Below are 22,115 nucleotides of genomic sequence, written 5' to 3'. Positions count from 1 at the left end.
GTAATGCGATCTCATTGCTGGAGGCCGCTTCTATCTTCACCCGTCTTCCTTCCGGGTCCGTGGACTCTTGCTCTGTGATTGGCTGGAGCCACGATGATGTCACTCCCGTGCATGCGTGGGGGAGCCATCATTTACAACACAGAATTCTGAAGGAATGGCCCGGGTGGCCGTTCCTTCAGAGCGCATGCACCGGTGACGTAATCAGCTGTATATATAGTAAATATCTCCTAAACGATACACGTTTAGGAGATATTTACAGTACCTATAGGTAAGCCTTATTATAGGCTTACCTATATGTACAGGATTTCCACTTTTAAGGCAAGTATAGTGTTGTGTTAATAGAGTAAACCCGGGTCCAGGTCAGCCTCCTGTTCCACCTCCATTGGCACACTAGCAGTTGCTGGCTCTGGTAGTTTTCTTAGTATGGAGAAAAGAATGTGGCTGGCTGCACATCAAATAAAATCACCTTTATTGTAAAATTTTCCAGAAAAACACTCCATAATACAATCAGAGGGAAAACTGCACACCAGTTAACGCGTTTCACACTAACAGCGCTTCTTTATAGCTGGGATAAGTGCTGTTAGCATAAAATGCGTTGGCTGGTGTGCTGTTTTCCCTCTTTGATTGTACAGTGGAGTGCTTTTCTGGAGGATGTTACAATAAAGGTGAATTTATCGGATGTGCGGCCAACAGATTCTTTTCTCCATACTATACTGTTGTGTTTTTTTTTTTTTTCTTAAGGATTGGGGGGGGGGGGTATCACGGTTGATAATCCTGGAGTTGGGATTTAGCCAATGTCTATCATTATACACACAATATTCAGCTTTTAGCCAGGCTGTAGAGTTCATGGGTAGAGTTTTCTAGGTTGTAGGATAGGTCCTCTTAAAACCTTAACTGCTGTTACTCTTTTTGCATTTTTTTCTTTACCGATGTAACAGGTTTTGGAAATGACAAATTTCGCTGTAAGGTACTTGTTAATACGGCCAATCTGGGTGCTAAGAAAAATGAAATGTTTGGACAGAATATATTATATACCCAGCGTGGGAGAGGAAGTGACAATTTATGTAAAGAAATAGCGAAAGTGACAACCCTGAAAAATAATATTCGCTTATTTGTGCTTTTCTTTGATGTAATGCTTGTTTACACTACCTTTTGAATATTAAATATGATAAAATAAATTAATAGGCTGCAATGGATTTTCTCAGCCAGTTGCTGTTGCTTCCTTCCTTCCCTCCCCCTCCAGACAGTTGGAACCCACAATCCTCCTCTCTTCCTACACATACTAATTAGTCCAAAGTGCTTGTTCAGAAGTCAGCCACCATCTATTGTCTGTAGACAAGTTTAAGTATAACTCTAACCAATACATGTTTTTGTTTTGGGTAGAGTTAGTTATGGGTTAGAACATCTTGTAGACTTTTATTTCTTTATGTGCCCCCACTAGAGGGCGTCACCTCCACTATTTAGCCAAATGGAGAGAAAGTTATGGAAATCCCAACATTTTATAGTTGTCACCAGAACAGGAATCAAGTAGGTGACCTGTTGGCCCCCTCCTACCCGACATCCTTCTATTGGAAAATTGGCAGCCTAACAACGCTGCATCCAGTCAGATGGCTTTAAAGGCTTAGGCCAGCCATTTACGGTGAAAACTGTTAATGGGCAGGCTGAATGTACCAAGTTGATCGATCAATTCTCCAGAACCAGATTCTCTTGTGTTTATTGCTAGCGCCCACCCCATGGCAGGAGAAAAGAATGTGTGTTGGTATATGATAGGTATATGAAAAAGTGTGTTGATGAGGGAATCAAGCAAATGTCTTTCCCGCAACCCCTTAGCCACTCATCAAACACTCACTAAATTGAGATGCATTAAGCTGGCCGAAGGCACTAAGTTGGGGTTGGATGTACGATCGGCGTCATTGCATCTGGCAGTCATTTATGTTTAGGTCCTTGAAGCAGGACAGGTAGGAAAACTACAGTAACGTGGCAAGGCTTCCCAACCTGTCCAATCCCCAATCTTCCTGATGCCCAGTAGTGTCTGTGGGTGCCATATTGATGTCAGATTACAGGCATGAGTTTAACTGAAAGAGATATTAAAGTTACAGGAGCTTATCAGGATGAAGTGAATGTAAAGTCAGAACACCTGATGGCCCTCATTCAGTGGTGTCTTTGGGTGTACCTAGATATCAAATTATTGTCCAATGTCAAAAATGGTGAATGTCTTCTAGGAGTGATATAATGGTTGCTGTTTTTTGATTAGTTACCTTGGGTTAGAGCTTATAATTACAGTGCCATGAATTTCACTGATCAAGATATAAAAGTTTCAGGATCTTATCAGGACTGAGCCAAAGTGAAGTCAGAACTCCTGATCTGAATGCTTATTTTTGGTCAGAGACTCAGAAAGTCTTGAAGATATTGATCAACTCGGCAACCACACAACCAATGCTTTCAGAATGCGAGATCAGCAATGGTAGCCTGTATGCTTCATGAGTACGTTTACTTTAATAATTTTGTAGAACTGAACCTACTTTTAGTCTTTAATGGCAATTAACAACTGAAAAACTCCCACCTGTGTTATGGAAAAAAGGAGAAGGGAACAGGTCTATAGTCCAGTTGAGCAGGTATCTTTCTATGCCTGCAGTGTTTTTAAAGAGCTGCACTTGGCAAGAAATGCATGTATTGCAGAGTTGTTATATATTTTTTTATTTTATTTTACCTAAACATTTACTTTAAATGAACATGCTACTAGCTCGCCCAGAGTAATTGCATGTCTTATGGTATTTTATAAACTATATGGGTATGTATATGCAGTATATTAAGCACACACATGGATAAACAATGAGAGTTTAATTTACATCTTCTTTTTTTCTTTATATCTTTAGTTGAAAGTCACACGCCATCATGGGGAAGCAGAACAGTAAGCTACGTCCTGAGGTCATGCAGGATTTACTAGAAAGCACGGACTTTACGGAGCATGAGATCCAGGAGTGGTACAAAGGCTTCTTGAGAGACTGTCCCAGCGGGCATTTAACAATGGAAGAGTTTAAAAAAATTTATGGGAATTTTTTCCCTTACGGGGACGCTTCCAAGTTTGCAGAACATGTATTCCGCACTTTCGATGCTAATGGCGATGGGACAATTGACTTTAGAGAATTTATTATAGCGCTGAGCGTAACATCCCGGGGGAAGCTGGAGCAGAAGCTGAAGTGGGCATTCAGTATGTATGACCTGGATGGCAATGGTTATATCAGCAAATCGGAGATGCTGGAAATAGTACAGGTAAGTGGCCTATTTAAGTATTTAAATTAAGTCATTTTGTGTTTTAATAGACCCAACCACGATTTTTTTTTTTTTGTCAAAGGAGTAATCACTTTTACCCAGATACAGTAACTTGATTACTGTAGCTTTTTTTTTCTTCTTGTTGCTGTTTTTTGGTTATAGTGACAACACCTAAGAAGTGAGTGGCTAACAGGGTGACCATAATTAAAGAAAAATGTTTTTGCCTAATGGTTATGTGTTTTTTTGCAAAGTGGCCAAAGTTACAGCATAATCTTGTGGGATTGGGGAAGCCATTTGTGTAGGAAGTTGTTTGCTGTTTTAAAAGATGACATTATTTTCATTAAAGTATAACTAAACCCATGTTAGTAAATCTGAACTCCAGCCTTAAAATGGCTGTATCTACTGCCCTTTCGGATATGGTCCCTCTGTAGAAGGGTTCTTAATCATGGGTATCGGCAACCAAATATGGGTGTAGCAGACATTTTCTCATTTATTTAAAAAAAAATAAACTGCATATTCTGCACCGCCAAACCTAGAATCAAAGTGAAGGAATTAAAGTAAATCTATACCCAATCTTAGCTATACCCAATTCATGAATGTGGTACTTTCTGTTACAATATTTTTATTGAGTTATATTAACGGTTACAACCACAGAATTCCCAAGCAGGGGACATAAACATTAAGCACGATATATAGCCACTAAAAAGCCTCAAACAGTATGTGCCTATAAGTGTATTATATTGAACTACAATGCCCTCCCAACCGGGGTCTAGGGAGGACACTGTATACCTGGGCCCTTGTGTGCAGGGGGTCCACTAAAAGGGGGGACAAATAAAACATAAACTAGGCAAAAGCATAAAAAAAGGGGGGGTGAAAAGAAAAGAGGAGAGAGGCAAAGACTAGAGAGCGTTGAGAAGGTCCCCCAGCCAGGGGATTGGAAGATTTTTGGTGGGAAGACCCAAGCTGGTCAGGTGCAGGGTTGGAAGAGCATAGGACCACCACTTGGACCACACCTTAAGAAATTTGGGAGTCGTGGAGGCTACTGGTCATCTTCTCATTGATCATAGAGTCGTCAAGATGCTCTTCACCTCTGCAAACGAGACAGCAGGCTTTTTCCAGGCCCTGGCAATCACACACTTGGCGGAAATAAATAAGTAGGTGGCCAATTTCTGTTGGTAGGAAAATAGGCCCGGGATTGTACAATGGAGCAGTTCTAATTTAGCGTCCTTGTGGATAGGTATGTGAAAAAAGGTCCAAAGACCCTCGACCAGAACCCCATGAGGCAGGGACAGGACCACCATGAATGTGGTACTTTGACCGAACCACAAACACAAGGTCAGAGAAGAGAGGCAGATTGGCTAAGTGCACTTTTTTTTATCTTTCTTTAAAAAAGGAGCAACCCAATGTTATTGATGTAAAAAGCCTATGCACTGCTACTTAATACACCAAACACCTTTTTTCTTATCCCAAAAAAAGAAACCTTTATAAATCCAAAAAGATGGTGTAGCTCTGATCGGTACTATAACTGATATACCACCCTTTTTAATTTACCATATAAACACAAAATCATACAAAAAGTCTCTGGGGTAGATTTACTAAAGCTGGAGCACTCAGAATCTGGTGCAGCTGTTTATGGTAGCCAATCATCTTCTAACTTCAGCTTGTTCAATTAAGCTGACAATAAGAGCCCTTTCACACTGGGGCGGTTTGCAGGCGTTATTGCGCTAAAAATAGCGCCTGCAAACCGACCTAAAACTGCTTCTACTGTTTGTTCAGTGTGAAAGCCCGAGGGCTTTCACACTGAAGTGGTGCGCTGGCAGGAGAAGAAAAAAAACTTGTGCAAGCCGCATCTTTGGAGCGGTGAAGGAGCGGTGTATTCACCTCTCCTAAACCGCTCCTGCCCATTGAAATCAATGGGGCAGCGCAGCTATACCGCGGCAATACCGCGGCTATAGCCGCGCTATGCGAGCGGTTTTAACCCTTTTTCGGCCGCCAGCGGGGGTTAAAACCGCACCGCTAGCGGCCAAATACCGCAGCACTAAAAATAGCGCTGTTTTACCGCCGACGCCCCCACCGCCCCAGTGTGAAAGCAGCCTAAAACCTGGAAGTTGATTGGTTTCTATGCAGAGCAGCACCAGGTTGTGCACTATCCAGTTTTAGTAAATCATCCCCTCTGTTTCTTCACTTTAACACATCTAGTATTCTCATACACTCTCTTGGACACATTACGTATTCATGCATTTCTGCCTTTTTTTATTTCACCTCCATGCATCACCACCACCATGCTCTCACCTTCAGGATATGACCCACATACATATGCAAGGTCAAAAAAGCATGCATCTCCTTTGAAACAAGCTACAGCTGCTGGCAATAATCACTGTGTTCTCCTGGCAGGTACGGCTCCCCGTGCCCCCCTGCCGGGAGAACAGATAGCTCCACACAGGAGGGATTCCCACATCAACACTGACTGTTTTAATGGGGAAATCAAGCGATTTTCTTTCCTGCAGCCATCTATGGCTTGCCTTAGTAACCAGTGGAGGGGATTGGGTAGGAACACTGAAGCATTAAGAAGAGAAGATGAATCACACTGCAGAATTATGACCTGTGTACACAGGCTTTGTTTTGTACCCCATACAAGTCATTGTGAATGTAAAAGAAACTTAAAGAAGCTCATAAGCAACTTGAAGCATCTCCTTAAAGTGCATCTAAACCCAAAAGCAAACATGTAATATATTACTGCTTACTAGTCCTTAGATGTGGTCATTTTCTCCTTTCAAGCTTTTTTCCGTTATTTTATACTAGAGAACACCTTCCAATCTCCTACTCCTCATTATTATGATTACAAGGACACTGGATTTCCAGCAAGATCAACAAGTATTTTTCTGTACGTGCAAAAAATTTTGTAAGTCCACCCTAAAACTAAAATCTCTGCATCTACAGACATGCTTATTCTAACACTAACCTATCTAACCCTGTAAAGAAGAAATCAGTATACATACTTTTTCTGAAGCCGCTCCGATCCGGTCTCCAGCATGGGAAGCTCTGCAGAGGACACAGCCAACAACGGCTGTGAAATGAAAGGGAAGTGACATCACCCATAGAGTTAGTATAGGGCTTCTGTTGTTGGCTGTGTCCTCTGCACCTTCCCCCATAGCGAAGGTGCAGATGATAGCTCAGTGTGGGATCGGGTCGGATCGCCTGCAGAAAAGGTATGTATACCGTTTTCTTCTTTGCAGGGCTAAATAGGTAAGTGTTAGATTGTCGATGTCTGTAGATGCAGGGATTTTAGTTTTAGGGTGGACTTCTACTTTAAGGCCCCATTCACACGAGCGGACCAATCGGGTACGCCTGTCAGTTTTTTTTTAAGCAGACCTGATCGGCCACCCATGGACCGGCAGTTGTCAACCGACATGTGCCCATTGACACCTGCCGACATCCGATCCTATCCTATCCTGTCCACTAAAAACAGATGGGGGATTCATTCCCCATTTGTCTGGCAGGGTTCAATATTGTGTTGGCCCATCTTTTACAGCTATAACATCTTCAACTCTTCTGGGAAGGCTGTCCACAAGGTTTAGGAGTGTGTCTATGGGAATGCCAACTCAATATTGAACCCTACGGACTAAAACTGGGATGCCATTAAATTTCATGTGCATGTAAAGGCAGGTTTCACAATACTTTTGACAATATAGTGTATGTACAGTTAAGAATGTTTGGTCTACTTTCTAACACCATTTTTTTTTTGTGTTAAATCTGAAGTCCATGAGAAATGAAAAAGTATCCCTACAGTGGGGTTCCCCTACACTGCAAGGGTTAAATGCTCATTTAGTCTAGGACTAGGTCATTGGTCTTCAAGTTGCAGACCTTTGCTTGCCTTTACCTGACCCTTAAGTCATTCACCATTTTTCCCACTGACACCAACAACAAGGTACCATTCCTTCTAATGACATCAACAGTGGGGCATGTAGCTTCCCGCTTGCACAAATGATAGGGCAATATTCCTACCACTGACGTAAACAATGGGGCATGATTCCTCCCATTATTATAAAATATGGGGTACTATTCATCCCACTAATACCAATGATGGGGCACTATTCCTCTCCTACTGACCACAGGAGCTGTGTAATTTTTGGACGTCCACTGACCACCGAGCCTAAGGCATTGTTTACTCCCACTGATGCTGGCACATTTTCTACTTCCAGTCCCCACAGTCCGACTACCCAAAAGTCTGATGGACAGTAAACTGGCCCTTTGTTCATAAAGTTTGGAGATCTCTGGTCTAGGGGAAAGAGAAAAAGCAACTATACTTACCTTCTTCCCCTTGATTTGTGGATGGGTCCTCAGGATCCTCACAATACAAGACTGCTGGTCCGTGAACATATATGTGGTTATGATGTCAAAGTGCATTAGGCCCGTCCCCTATCCTCACCTGGTCCCCCCCCCCCATTTTTTTACTACCCCACCCCTACATGCACACCCCCCCCCCCCCCTTTTTGACTTGTGGTTCAAAATTTACCCTCTTAAAACAGGAAAAAAGGAGGAGAATAGGTGTGATTTAGTTAGTTGGCGAGACTCTCTTTATGGTCTACTAATTTTAGGTTTATGTTCCTTGGGGGCCTGGTGCCCTCATCGCATTTGTGATGGTATGCATTGTATTGACATGTCTCACTTATTGTACCCTAAGCTGTTATATGGATACTTGAGATTTGATTTTTTTCATACTGATTCTTCAAAATAAAAATAAAGAACTAAAAAAAAATTACCTGTGACAGAGCAGAAGAAAAGCAACAGAGGGAGCCTGCAGGAGTGATGAATTAAGAATGTATATTTGCATTTTATGCAATGTATAGACATTTAGTATAATAATATTTTTTTATCTTTCACAGAGTTCAGCCTTAAAGGTGCAGCGTTGGAAGACCCATTCTATTTGCATAATAAATTTAGCAGAAAAATGCATTGCAGATTTAATGCATTTTTTGCTCTCATCTTCAGTTGTATCTTCTATTAGTTTCCTTCCTACCAATTGTGTCATTTCCCCTGTGATCATCATAGTTATTTCAGGGCTGATTCTGTATGAATTATGCTTGTCAGCTATGCTGGGGCTTCATGTCCAAAGACATTAAACTATTTGTATAAATATAGTATGGAGGCCTCATACTGACCACTGGGGTTTTATGGAAAGTAAAAATGTAACTGCTTAAATAGGACTTCATGAAAAGTATGAGACCCCTTGATGAGAATAGTCCATGGAATGTTTCAGGATCTAATTTTATATTTGTCTTATTCAGGCAATTTACAAGATGGTCTCCTCGGTAATGAAAATGCCAGAAGACGAGTCAACGCCTGAGAAGAGAACGGAGAAAATCTTCCGACAAATGGACACCAATCGAGATGGTACGTACTAGTCCCTGCTGAGGTATTATATGCACTAATCTAACCAGGACTAGCCTGTTCAGCACTATGGTAATCCGTAGTGTCACCAGGCCCCTCATGGATTCCCCCTCCAGTTTAGATAAGCTAATAATATTATACAATGATGGATGGTGAAGAAGGTCATTTGGTCAGGCTGCCTTTTTCAATGGGAACACTCCTGTAGTGATTCTGTGTCAGCTAATAGACTAGTTTTGAGGGCATAAATATTACACTGTTAAACTAATTATTATACTGTAATACCAGTTTACAATATAGCTGTCACTACTGTATGTGGGCACTATATCGGGTACATTTACAAAAAAACTGTGTACCATGGCCATATAGCTGCTTAAAAAAATAAGAATGTTGCACATTTTTAAAGCACTACAGCGTTACTTGGTTTCAGGAGCTTGAAGGCAGCGGAGTGTAAAAGAGTGTAAAAGAATATAATTAAAGTTTTATTAATGAAAAAATCGTGAATTGTCTGGCTGTACATATGTACACGGCAGCTGAGAGTTCAAGCCATAGTCCGCCTTTACAAAAACATTCAGTATGCAGATGAGGGAAAAAAACAGATTTACCAGCTTCCCAAATATTGCATTGTCCCATCCTACCTTGTGGTTTGGGAACTTTCCTGTTCTTCGAATGACAGTTCACATGCAGTTCCTGAGAATAGCCCAGGGCTGCACTCAGTAGTGTCATTTAAATATTTAAATTTAAATATGTCCCACCCCTTCCTGTTAAAGCCACACCCCTTGCTGTTGAAGACCCGCCCTGAAATTTTCGAGTGGGGACACTAGTTCTGAGGGCCGGGGGGGGGGGGGGGGGGGGGGCGCAACACACAAAAGTTGAACCTCCGCTTTTCGGAACCCTCCCCCCCTCCAGTGTCACATTCGGCACCTTTCAGGGGGGAGGGGGGTGCAGATACCTGTCTAAGATAGGTATTTGCACCCACTTCCGGCATAGACTCCCACGGGAGTCTATGCCTCTTCCTGTCCCCCCGCGCTGTCTGCTGGGATACACACGGGTCCCAGGAGAAAGCGGGGACCAGTTAGGACACCGCAACCCTTCACTTCCTGATTCCCTCACAGAGAATGGCGGCGGCAGCTGCCGAGGACCAAGGGACGGTTCGGCCTTGGGTGCCGACACCGCTGGATTCGAGGACAGGTGAGTGTCGTTTTAAAAGTATTTGTAGCTGCTGACTTTTTAAAAAAAATTTTTTTCGCGCGACTCCCTCTTTAATTTGCATAGGAGCAAGAAGTGAAGGGAAATCTCTGCAATGGGACACGGATGGTAAAAAATAAACTGACTGGGGTTATAACCCTCCCTTACTCTATCCAAAATGAAAAAAAAAAAGTGTTGCCTATAGTTCTACTTTAAGCACAAATTTCTGATAATTTTATGAAGAGGACTAAGAAGATATCACCATGTCAATGGTGTAGCAGAAAACATATAGCACAGTAAGGAAGGTTTGTGGTCCAGGATGAGAGGACAGTCAAAATTAGAAACCCGCATACCGGAAGCAGTGAGGCCACTTTATAGGGGCGCTAGACTAATTTGCCCCTCAGCCCAGTCCGCCCTATCAGACTGGTGCTACACTAACAGTGTAGTGTAAGCTGGCAGGGACTCTTTCCGTGCTGCCCTAGGCCTGGGCCAGGATACAGCGTTGGCTCCAATAGGATATGATCTTATCCCCTGCTGCAGTTCTGGGTGTGTACTATTGATCCTTCCTTCAGAAATGCATGTGGTTAATATATTTGTCTTTGAAACTAAACCCATGGTAACTCATAGATCATAAGTGCCATGAATAAAAATTCTCTGAAAGGAAAGCCTGTATACTGGTACACATAACCTAGGTATGAGAGAAGGCATGCAACGGCTAACCAGGTTATTTTATAAGCGATAAAAATATAAAAAGCACAAAATAAATGAAATCATGCAACATTCGTCTTTTGGGCCAGTGTATGTATACTTAAATAAATGTATCTAAAACCTGAATCATTAAAACTGAGCACATTATCAAAAAAATAAATAGGCGGAGATTACCATTACTGGAAACCGAGTGTCAAACAGATCTATGAAAATTGAACTCTTGTCATCTTCATATCAATGCTGATATTGTGATCACATGGGTATGCTATACTCCAAAAGACAGTTGGAGGTCACCATAAGTACTTCTACCCATAAAAAGTTATGTCAGAGGATAGTTTGCTGGATTGGGGAGGAAGGTAAATATTATCCCAGGTGGGCTGCAACTTTAATGGTGAAGTTCTTTTAAAGCTCATTGCACTACATTCACATGGAACAAAGAACAATTTACTCTATTTCAGTTTACCAGTCCTTGTGTTGATGTTACATAGTTACATAGTCGGTAAGGCCGAAAAAAGATAATAGTCCATCCAGTTTAACCTGTGTAGGTGTATATGTATCAGTGTCTATAATGATTTCTCATATCCCTGCATGTTGTGTCCTTTTAAGTTTATAGTCGTTTAGAGGCCTTTTTTGGAAAGCAAAAAAATGAGTTCAGACGCTGAGTTTAGAGGCATTTCAAGCGCCAAACGCTTCTAAACATGGCTAAACACGGTAACTCGCTTTTAGCCGCTTTTTATTTACAGGTGTTTTTCATTTTTGGCTATTTTGAAAAAAAAAAAATTTTTTTTTTCAAACGCTTCTAAACGCTAAACGCGGCATGTAAACGTGGAAAAACTGACGGTTTAATCGTGGCTTACCATCTGTCAAGTTAAATTGTTCAGGAGAGGTTGTAAAAATGTCCCGTGTACATTAAGCCTAAGGCTACTTTCACACTGGGGCGGGCTTTGCCGGTGGGTTTGCGGCGCTGCCCCATTGTTTTCAATGGAAAGGGGCGCTTTAGGAGCGGTGAATACAGCGCTGCAAAGATGCGGCTTGCAGGACTTTTTTGACCATCCTGCAACCGCACCACGCGATTGGAGTGAATTGAGCGGCTCTTTCAGGGCGCTTTGCAGTCGCTATTTTTAGCGCTATAGCGCCTGCAACACGCCTCAGTGTGAAAGTAGCCTTAGAGTCTTTTAAAAATATCCATACTCCCCTCAGCCACCACCAATTGTGGGAGAGAGTTCCATATCTTTATAGACCTAACAGTGAAGAACCCCCTACGCAGTTTAGGTTAAATCGCTTCTCCTCCAGTCTCATTGTGTGGCCCCGTGTCCTTTTACACTCCCTGGGACTGAATGGTTTATCTCTTATGCTAGGATACCCATTGAGATATTTATGGACCGCTATTATGTCTCCTCTCAAGCATCTCATCTCCAGCAAAAATAAGTTTAGTGTTTGAGGTTGTTCCTCGTAATTGAGGTCCTCCAGTCCCCTTATTAGTTTTGTTGCCCTTCTCTGGACTCTCTCCAGCTCAAGCACATGCCCTGGAGGACTGGTGACCAGAACTGGATGGAAAACTCCAGATGTGGCCTAACCAGAGTTTTATAAAGTGGTAGAATTATAGTTTTATCCCTGGAGTATATCCCTTTTTTAATTTTTTTTATGCATAGTAACATTCTGCCGGTTTTGGCAGCTGCAGCTTGACACTGCATGCTGTTGCTCAATCTGTCATCTATTAGCACCCCTAGTTCCTTCTCCATCCTTGATTCTCCCAGAGGTTCTCCACCTAGTGAATATTTAGCATTTATGTTTTTACCCCCACGTGCATTACTTTACATTTCTCCACATTAAACCTCGTTTGCCATTTGTCTGCCCACTCCTTTATCTTCTTCAGGTCATTCTGCAATATTTCTATGTCCTGATGTGAGTCTATTATTCTGCTTATCTTTGTGTCATCCGCAAAACCTGAGACTGAACTAGTTATTTCATACTCTATATCATTTATGAATATATTGAATAAAATCGGTCCCAAGACAAAACCTTGGGGTACCCCACTTACCACTCCAACAGTCTGAGTACATGTTATTTATCACCACTCTTTGGACCCGTCCCTGTAACCAGTTTTTTACCCAAACACGGACCCTATGGTCCAAGCCTGCAGACCTCAAGTATTTATGGGGGACTGTATCAAATGCTTTTGCAAAGTCTTCCCCTATCTAGATGGCAGCTTACCTCCTGGTAGAATGTTAGCAGATTCGTCTGGCAGGAACGTCCTCTCATGAACCCATGCTGATTACCACTAATGATACTCTTATCCTCAGTAAATCTTTGGATATAGTCCCTAATCATACCCTCCAATAATTTACCCGCTATTGATGTTGGGCTGACTGGCCTGTAATTCCCAGGAATATGTCTCTGCCTTGTTTTGAATATTGGTACCACGTTGGCTTTTCTCCAATCAGCTGGTATTAAACCTGTCATTATGCTGTCCACAAAGATCAGGAATAATGGCCTGGCTATAACTTGACTGAGTTCTTTGAGGACTATTGGGTGTAAGCCATCTGATCCAGGTGATTTATTTTTTGTTAAGTTTATCAAGTCTTTCATTGACTCCGGCCTCTGTTAGCCACGTGGGTATGTCATGTGTTGTGTCACTAACAATACAGTTGTTGTCGCTAAGCCCTTCTTTTTCCTGCATAAAAACTGTGGCGAAGAAGGCATTTAGTACAGTTGCCTTCTTTGTGTCATCTGCAGCCATCTTCCCATCCTCATCTTTTAAGTGTGCAATGTGCTCCGATTTTGTTTTTTTACTGTTATTATAGCTAAAATAAAAAATGTGGCTTATTTTTACTCTTTTGCTATGTGTCTCTCGTAATCTTTTTTTTAGCCACCCTGATTGCATTTTTAAATTTCTTATTGCATTCCTTGTAGTGCTGGAATGCTGATATGTTGACTGTTATGTGTGATATGTTGATTGTTATTTTCTTCTATTCTGACTTTTTTTCCTTTCTTTTCACCTGGTGATTCTGCCAGTATAATGCTTCCTGTCCTAGGGTGACAACCCTAAAACCTCATGGGGAAGGGGGTACCTGTTTTTGACAGGTTCCTGTCCCCACTTCTGGGAGACTGCGCCGTCCCTCAGAAGTTAAGCCCCCCTCCTCCTTCCTCCGCCTGTGAGTCAATTAGAAAGCGCAGCGCACTTTGCGCATGCACAGTAGGGAATTGCATGTGAACCCAAGCGGCTTCACTGCCGGTTTCGCTTAGTGGAGATGGCGGTGGCAGCACCTGACAGCCGATCCGATGATCAGCTGGGGTGCCAACATCGTGGGCTCCCTGGACAGGTAAGTGTCCATATATTAAAAGTCAGCAGCTGCAGTATTTGTAGCTGCTGACTTTTATTTATTTTTGTGGAACACCTCTTTAATTCACAGCATTGTATTTATACCCCGTCCCCCTAGGCTGCTTGCTCCTGATTTGGTATGCAGAAGACCCACCCTCCCCCTATCTCTTTGTAGTTCACAGAGAGAACTGGGCAGGGCAGATAACAATGCTTGAGATTTCAGTGTCGAATAGAGTTTACAAGAACTTATAAACTCACACAATTTCTGGCTGGACCAAATTTTGCTTTTTTTTAACAAATATAACCAAACATTTTTAACAGTATAATGAATGGACTACAGCAGGGGACGGTAACCCGTGGTGCCGTACCCGGCCAGCCACCGCTGAATGTCCGGCCCATCAGTGCCCGTGATTAATTCACGAGCACCTGGCCCGCGGACATTTTTCACGCCGTCCTCTTCATTGGGGAGCGGGCGTTATCTCAGGACTGGATAGGGGCGGGAACTGCTGGAGTTAACTTTTTCATTAATCAGCAGGTGATTGGTTGCAAGCAACCAATCAACAGCCTGTTAATGTGAAAAGTTAACTTCAGTAGTTCCTGCCCCCATGTCGATCTCTGCTGCTCTGCTTGCTGTACACCTGTTCTACCTACACAGTGTGTGTTTGTGGGGACCTCTTCTCACCTGGGGACAGGGACCCTTTCTCACCTGGAGACAGGAACCCCATCTCATTTGGGGAGAGGGACCCCATCACCCCTGGGGACGGGGGCCCCCATCTCCCCTAAAGGCCTGAACCCCATTTTCCCTAGGGACAGGAACCCCATCTCCAGACCATGCTGGCTGGCAAGGCTGGCGTCAGCCACCCTTGGGTGCCAGGAGGGGGGAAGGGGGTCAGTAACATCCGAGTCCACAGCCACATACTCCCTCAGGGTGATCTGGCTTTGTATTAATGAAGCACCTTAAAGTGAGGTAAACCTGTACTGTTATTATTACTATGTTAGGATTATTATTATCTTCATTTATTAGCAGGTGAATGCGGCCCTCCATGTATTCACATACATTGAATACATACCCTTAAGTGGAAAAAGGTTGCTGACCCCTGGACTACAGGGTAGCAAATAGAAGTTCATTGTTAAAGCTTACATAACCTTTATCCAATTTGGTTCTAGAGAAAATTTTTTCATACATACAAAAAATCTTGATTCTTGGCAATAAAATTACTTAAACCTCCAAAAGGATTATATATATTTGTATATATATTTTCTGAAAGCCGAGCCCCTGTAGACTAAAAAGATATAGTTGCGATTTTTTTTTTTTGGTTCCTAAAATGTTTTATTAAAGAATAAGGACAAGGAACAGAACAACAGAAGCAGACAGGTAAAGGTGTCCAGTATACATTCCATAATGGGGAAAAATACAATTCTACGACTCATACAGTACAACTTGCACAAATTTACAGAAATAAATTAAAAAAATGAATTTTAGTGCCAATGCACACAATATATTACCCATTTTTTGGGGGGTAAAATATAAAAGATGACTTTGCGTCAACTAAATAGATACCAAAATGCCAAGTCTTAAAATTGTGTGCGCCTATGATATCGCAAAAAAACTACATTACCCAATGATTCCATAGGTGATTCTGTAAAAGTCTTTACAGCTCAACAGTTTAGAGTTAACCAAGAGCTCCTGTGTTAGAATTGTTGCTCTCACTCTGACGTTTATGGGGATACACTACATGTGTGGTGAGATCATGGTGTTCATATGCCCACGCACGTGTTTGCGCATGTATGGTGGCCTAGAGCTTAGGTTAAAGTGTTGGATAAATTGATAATTTCAGAATGCTGCTCTTAATTCAGGAATAACTTTAAATTCTGCTTTTCCACAGGAAAACTATCGCTGGAGGAGTTTATCAAGGGGGCAAAAAGCGACCCATCCATCGTCCGCCTACTTCAGTGTGACCCAAGCAGTGCCGGACAGTTCTGAACTTTATTATTTTTTTTTTTTAAATAAAATCTTTTTTTGCCAAAATTAAATTTGTTGTGGTGTTGAAACGTCACAGCCAAACCTACCCATCTCCTCCTGTGGTATCTTTACGTTTGAATGATAAAGAATGATAAATATTGCGGCTGGACGTATCTATAGCGCTTGGGTTTCCTTCACGCTTTTCTATATGGAATAACAACAGAGACCTCCCTCAGACCTGAATTTTTATTTTTACAAAGCTGGTCAACAAATTCGACATGGCTGCGATGAAGACTTTGTTTTATTATTTTGTAGTTGCTTTTGGAAGTTTTGCTGTTGGAAGTGTGAGCATTCACCTTGGTCAACTTAAGAATGCTAAGATTCACGTTGTGGTCATGCTTGTGAGTTGCACCCTTGTTGGGCAGTTTTTTTTTTTGTTTTTTTGTTTTTTGATGAGTATTACTAAAATGGGCTTGTCACCATGTCCACAGTGGAGGCAGAGGCACTTTGTCATGTGGACCAGTGATCAGCTAGGCGGTTTACCAGAAACTAGTGTCATCCTCCGGAATTGGACATGATATGATGTCATAAACTGATTATGCCCCAGAAATGTTGTCAGTTCTTAAAGCTGAATTTTTAACCAAACCACTAAATACACAGTGGTTTTACCTGCCAGAAAATTTTTATTTCTGTCCATACAGTACTGCATTATTTTGTGTATTTTATTCCTACTTGGAGTTCAGCTTTAATAATTGAATAGCCTGAAAATTATAAACATCATTCTTATATGGCTTATATATCCATGACTGCAAGTGATAGATCCGGCTTAAAATAAATACATACCTCCCAACTGTCCCCATGTTGTGGGACCGCAGTGGGAATGCTTTTACCCACTTAAGAGGAGGTTTAGCATGATTTGAGGTGGTTGGTAGAACGTAATGTTCTTGTTTTAAAGTTTTAATGTTGGGAGGTATATATACTGTATTGTAATTGCAATAAAAAGAAAATTGCAAGCGTTGCCAAAAATATGCATGATTTATTAGAAATATTGGTGCACATTGCTGCAGTTTTGTGAGTCGGTTTCATTTCATGCATCCCCCTCCTCACCTATTGCTGTGCTATGACTAATTTGGATGTGAGTGTTTTATTGTTCAGTAATCGGTTATGTTATAGCATCATGTTCATTCTCATTTAATTTACAGAAAGGCCTCATTAAAAAGAATGCCACACCTAACATCACATTCATTCATTTAAAGGGAGATCACTAAATGGTCGTTTTGAGAATTAAATCTGTCCATCTATTGCCTACAAATGGGCTTCTTTAAGAAAACAAATGGTGCACAGAAAAGTCAGATGCCAGCCACTAAAATCAACCACCTTTTTGATCCTGAAAGAAAAACTGCTCTCGTAGCCTATAGCAAAAAATCAAAATTGCGCTATTGGGCAATTAATGTGAGAATCTGGCTGCTATGGTAAGTTTTTACTTAATATGCTTTTGAAGGCGGGTGTGTTGTGGTTATAGTGACCACCCATGTCAGGATAGGGCAGAGCAAAGAGGTGTGTGTTAGTCCTCATTTATAAAGGGGCCTAACAGGACTATGTGGCTGATCACATTTAATTTTAATTTTTTTTTTTTTAGATTTCTAGGTGATATTTATGAAATGCATTTGGATTAGTATTTGTGAGCAACACACAGTCTTTAGCAACAAAAAAACTGCCTAGCAATCAGGTGTTTGGGCATTTTATATGCAGTTTCATTGCCTACAGTTCTGCCAGCCTCTACTACATTGGTTCTAGTAGTAATAGGGTTCAATCGGTCGCAAGTATTTCTTCCTCGTGTGTAAGAGAGATAGGGATCACATGGATCAGTACTGTGAAGTTGATAGAGCACATGGATAAGTACTGTGAGATTATGAGAACATAAGGGTCACTACTGTGAAACTGAGATAACATACAGGTCAGTCCTCTGAGACTAAGAGAGCATACGGGTCAGTACTGAGACTGAGAGAGCATACGGGTCAGTACAGAGACTGAGCGAGCATACGGGTCAGTACTGTAAGAGCATACGGGTCAGTACTGAGACTGAGAGAACATACGGGTCAGTAATGAGACTGAGAGAGCATACGGGTCAGTATTGAGACTGAGCGAGCATACGGGTCAGTACTGAGAGACCAAGGGAACATATTGGTCAGACAGAGAACTGTGTGAAAGTATAGTGGTCAGTACTGTGTTTACATGCCAGTATGAATCAGTATTGTCTATGTGGGATTTAAAAAAAAAAAGGCAATGGAAACCACGATTTGTCTGGATTGGTTTTACTGATATATACACAGACTTTACTTTGTGTAAATATGTCAATAAAACAAGAGTGGGAAATACCAGTCGACATCACGACCAGCTTTAGTGTGTTGGCTTCCAACCTTTTCAAATGGTTACTGCATTTCTGTAAAATTTGTCTGGGCATGATGTAGTCATACAATTTTGGTAGAAACTGAGTTTTTCTGTCACAGGTACTAATGTGAATGCTTCTGCATAGTCTTGGTCAAGGACTGTGGATCATGTCTCCACTATATGAAAAAAATCACATATAAGTATAGCCGCCGGGAAGAACTAAGTGTTCTTCTTTTTTTTTAAAGCTTGTTGTCAATTTATAAATGAACAGTGGTAGGTGGAATGTTCCCCCCCCGCACGGCATTTCTGGAAAAACGTGAAATCATCCTGTTCCCAGTCCATGTTCTTAAGGCCTAAGTTTAGTCAAAACTCATCAAGAGTGCCAGCTATGCCTGCCCTTTCCGCACCCCTCCTCTAGTTCATAGAAGCTGCACTAAAGCTTCCATCAATGAAATGCAATTGATGAATGGATGACCAAGGTGGACCTTTCATTCCTCTGCCTTTTCTCTATTCATAGATTACTTTCCATTGATAGAAGCTACCAATGGAGGAGGTGGGCAGAAAGGACAGGGATAGTTGTCACTCTTGATGAGTACCCATGATAGGCCCTTCAGCTTGATTTAACCCCAGCATAACCAGAAGAATATGACTGTGGGATTAAATGGGGATCAGAGGACTTCAGATTTCAACTAAAACAGCAGTCAACAGCACAAGGGACACTTACATTAAATTTAAGTACCGCTCCTTGTGCTGATTTGAAAAACAAAATTGTGTAAAATTGAGCTTTTATTTAGACCTCAACATCTAAAGATCGTAAAAAAGTATTTGCACCTCTATGAGCTTGTATAGATGGGCAAATGCAGCATATTGTCAGATTCATTCACCTGTTTGAGATTCCTCTAAGTTCCTTCTGGACTACTTATGACATCCTTCTGAGTTTGTTGCAGATGTGATGCAACCACATACCTGTGTACACAAACCATAATGAGGGTGACCATAGACAGATTGATGGATGGGTAGACATCTGCCCATTCTTCATAAGACCGGGACTCCATGTAGGGTAAGACTAGGAGCAGAGGAATTTCCATCTGCATAGAAGACTGTTTTTTTTTTGGACCCTACTGTGGTTCTAAAAGACCAGATCCTCACTTAAGTGCCACATTGGGCTGTTGACTCAGATGCATCATCAGGCTGTTTATAACTACTCTACAGGCTGTCTTCTGACACCATGTTAAACCCTTGGCTTCTGCAAAGTTAAGAAGGACTGGTTATTATTGGATACTGGCAATATTTTTTTTAATTGCACCATTCTTTTAACTAAGCCCATTTGTGTGCGAGTCGTTTTATTTATCTTCCAACCCTGCATTCTCTCTTATTAGGACAGTTACCTTGTATAATTGTGCTCTATACTGTGTAGTACCGGCCTGTACTTTTTTCTAGTTAACCCTTTCTAAGCAGTGTTCCCCACCTTGTACAGCTGTATCTTTTAGTGTATTTTGAAGAATTTGTAAGCGTCTTGTGAATTTGGGTCAGTTAATTCCTAAAACAAATGACCATGGTTTTATGTTTCCCCATGAGGAGTCTACAGTCGTAGTCCATACGGAGCATGATTTGTTTGCGAAAACTCTCACTTTCTGTTAATTGTTATCTACGAACCATAAGCTTTAAAGTAATAAAATGACACAAAATCAGCTGAATTCTTCCAGACCGAGATGTGAACTCTACATTATCCTGACCCCCCCCCCCCCGACTTCTTTTTTTTTTTCTTCTATTTTGCTTATCACTGTAACGGATCTTTTCACTGTCAAAACAATTCTACTGCAGTTTTAATGCATGACATATCATTTTCCAAACTGTGAATATTTTTGGTATGCAAAAAAAATGTGGTTTGAAGTTTACATAAATGATGTTACTTTAGATGTTTTTTTTCTTAAGTAAATAAATATTAATAAAAAAAACAGTTTATAGATTTTTCTTTGATTAGCATCTTAAAGTGTGCTTGTTGCTTGCATCCAAAAGCTTATTAACAAAAACACAGCTTAGCTTAAGTGCCATTATTTTATAACATGTCTACAGTTTCAGATCATTCCAGGCAGGGACACTGATACTGAGCCAATGGACCCTATCCAGTAGTTAGCAGAACTGTCATAGGAAACTAAGGGCCTCTATTTTCCACATTATACCATGTAGGCTCACTTCACAAAGATTTAACAAAAGGATAAGTATCTCTATTTTAGCCATCTGACTGTCATTTTAAATCTATTTCAACTTAGCTGAAATTAGCTGTAACTTTTTTATATATTAATAAAGCAATGGTATTTTTTATAAAAAAACAAAAACAGAACACATGTATAAAACATAAGTTTTACTAATGTAAATTACACGAGGCTTCCTTGTACTCCTAATAAAACTCAAATTGGTACAAGGTCCCACATTTCCGGTACATTAATAATAAATCCTGACCGAGGTTCTAACATTTGTCTTTCAAAAATAGAAAAACTAAAGTCAACCTGCAGTCACCTACGATTTTTAAAATCCTCTTCAATGCAAACATGGCAACAGTACTTCGTTTACAGATTTTCTTACAATCCTCATTTTCCTCCTCATGCAGTTGGCTCAGTGCTTTTTTGAAGTTGCCATTAAGCTGAAGGTGCAATTTGAGGCCTTCCCAGCGATGTTGTATATTTCATGTCTGAGGTTTACAACCACTTTAAGCTCCAGTAGGCTTCAGGCGCTCTCAATTTATCTATTCATCCTGCATTATTATCGACGACATCAGTCTATGATTGCTGGCCAGGAGTGGCTTAGAAAATAGGCTTTGGGGATCAGGGGAAGCCTGCTGGAGCAAGGAATAAGGTAAGAGTCAACTTACCTGACTTATAAATGGGTAAAGAAATACCTTTTGGGGGGGGGGGTGCACTGTAAGGGTGTATTTATGGAATTACTAGAGTTTGGCTTTAAAGCGGAACTAGTATTTATTTACTTTTTTTAATGCAAGCACCACAGTGAGGGAAAAAAGTCTTTGATCCCCCTGCTGACTTTGTACGTTTGCCCACTGACAAAATAATGATCAGTCTATAATTTTAATGGTAGGTTTATTTTAACAGTGAGAGACAGAATAAAGACAAAAAAATCCAGAAAAACGCATTTCAAAAAAGTTATACATTGATTTGCATTTTAATTGGTGAAATAAGTATTTGACCCCTTTGCAAAACATGACTTAGTACTTGGTGGCATAACCCTTGTTGGCAATCACAGAGGTCAGACGTTTCTTGTAGTTGGCCACCAGGTTTGCACACATCTCAGGAGGGATTTAATCCAACTCCTATTTGCAGATCCTCTCCAAATCATTAAGGTTTAGAGGTTTGATCTTAACTCGAACCTTCATCGCCCTCCACATATTTTGCATAGGAGTAAGGTCTGGAGACTGGCTAGGCCACTTTAGGACCTTAATGTGCTACTTCTTGTTGCCTTGGCCTTGTGTTTTGGGTCATTGTCATGCTGGGATACCCATCCACGACCCATTTTCAGTGCCCTGGCTGAGGGAAGGAGGTTCTTACCCAAGATTTGTCGGTACATCGTCCCTTTGATGCAGTGAAGTTGTCCTGTCCCCTTAGCAGAAAAACACCCCAAAGCATAATGTTTCCAACTCCTTGTTTGATGGTGTTCTTGGGGTCACAGACAGCATTCCTCCTCCATACACGGCAAGTTGAGTTGATGCCAAAGAGCTTGATTTTGGTCTCATCTGACCACACTTTCACCCAGTTCTCCTCTGAGTCATTCAGATGTTTTTCATTAGCAAACTTCAGATGATGAATAAAACAAAATGGACTGAAAAATGGTGAAGGGTGAATTAATTGAACAGAAAAGAAAGGAAGTGAG

At 41.2% G+C, this 22,115-nt stretch overlaps 1 protein-coding gene across 1 annotated transcript in view; it reads left to right on the top strand.

Annotated features, from left to right (window-relative positions):
* NCALD (neurocalcin delta) overlaps nt 1-15,948 on the top strand; it is a 140,354-nt gene extending 124,406 nt beyond the window's left edge. The window contains exons 2-4 of the mRNA XM_073632059.1: nt 2,877-3,273; nt 8,562-8,667; nt 15,766-15,948. Of these exons, the coding sequence (XP_073488160.1) occupies nt 2,896-3,273; nt 8,562-8,667; nt 15,766-15,863 (582 nt within the window). The 5' untranslated portion in view covers nt 2,877-2,895 and the 3' untranslated portion in view covers nt 15,864-15,948. The remainder of the gene's footprint in view (nt 1-2,876; nt 3,274-8,561; nt 8,668-15,765) is intronic.
* The last annotated feature ends 6,167 nt before the right edge of the window (nt 15,949-22,115 follow it).

This window comes from Aquarana catesbeiana, linkage group LG05, assembly GCF_042186555.1.
Source record: "Aquarana catesbeiana isolate 2022-GZ linkage group LG05, ASM4218655v1, whole genome shotgun sequence".
In the NCBI taxonomy this organism is placed as follows: Eukaryota; Metazoa; Chordata; class Amphibia; order Anura; family Ranidae; genus Aquarana; species Aquarana catesbeiana.
Note: the sequence above shows the minus strand (reverse complement) of the source record. Positions and strands in the feature narration are given on the sequence as shown.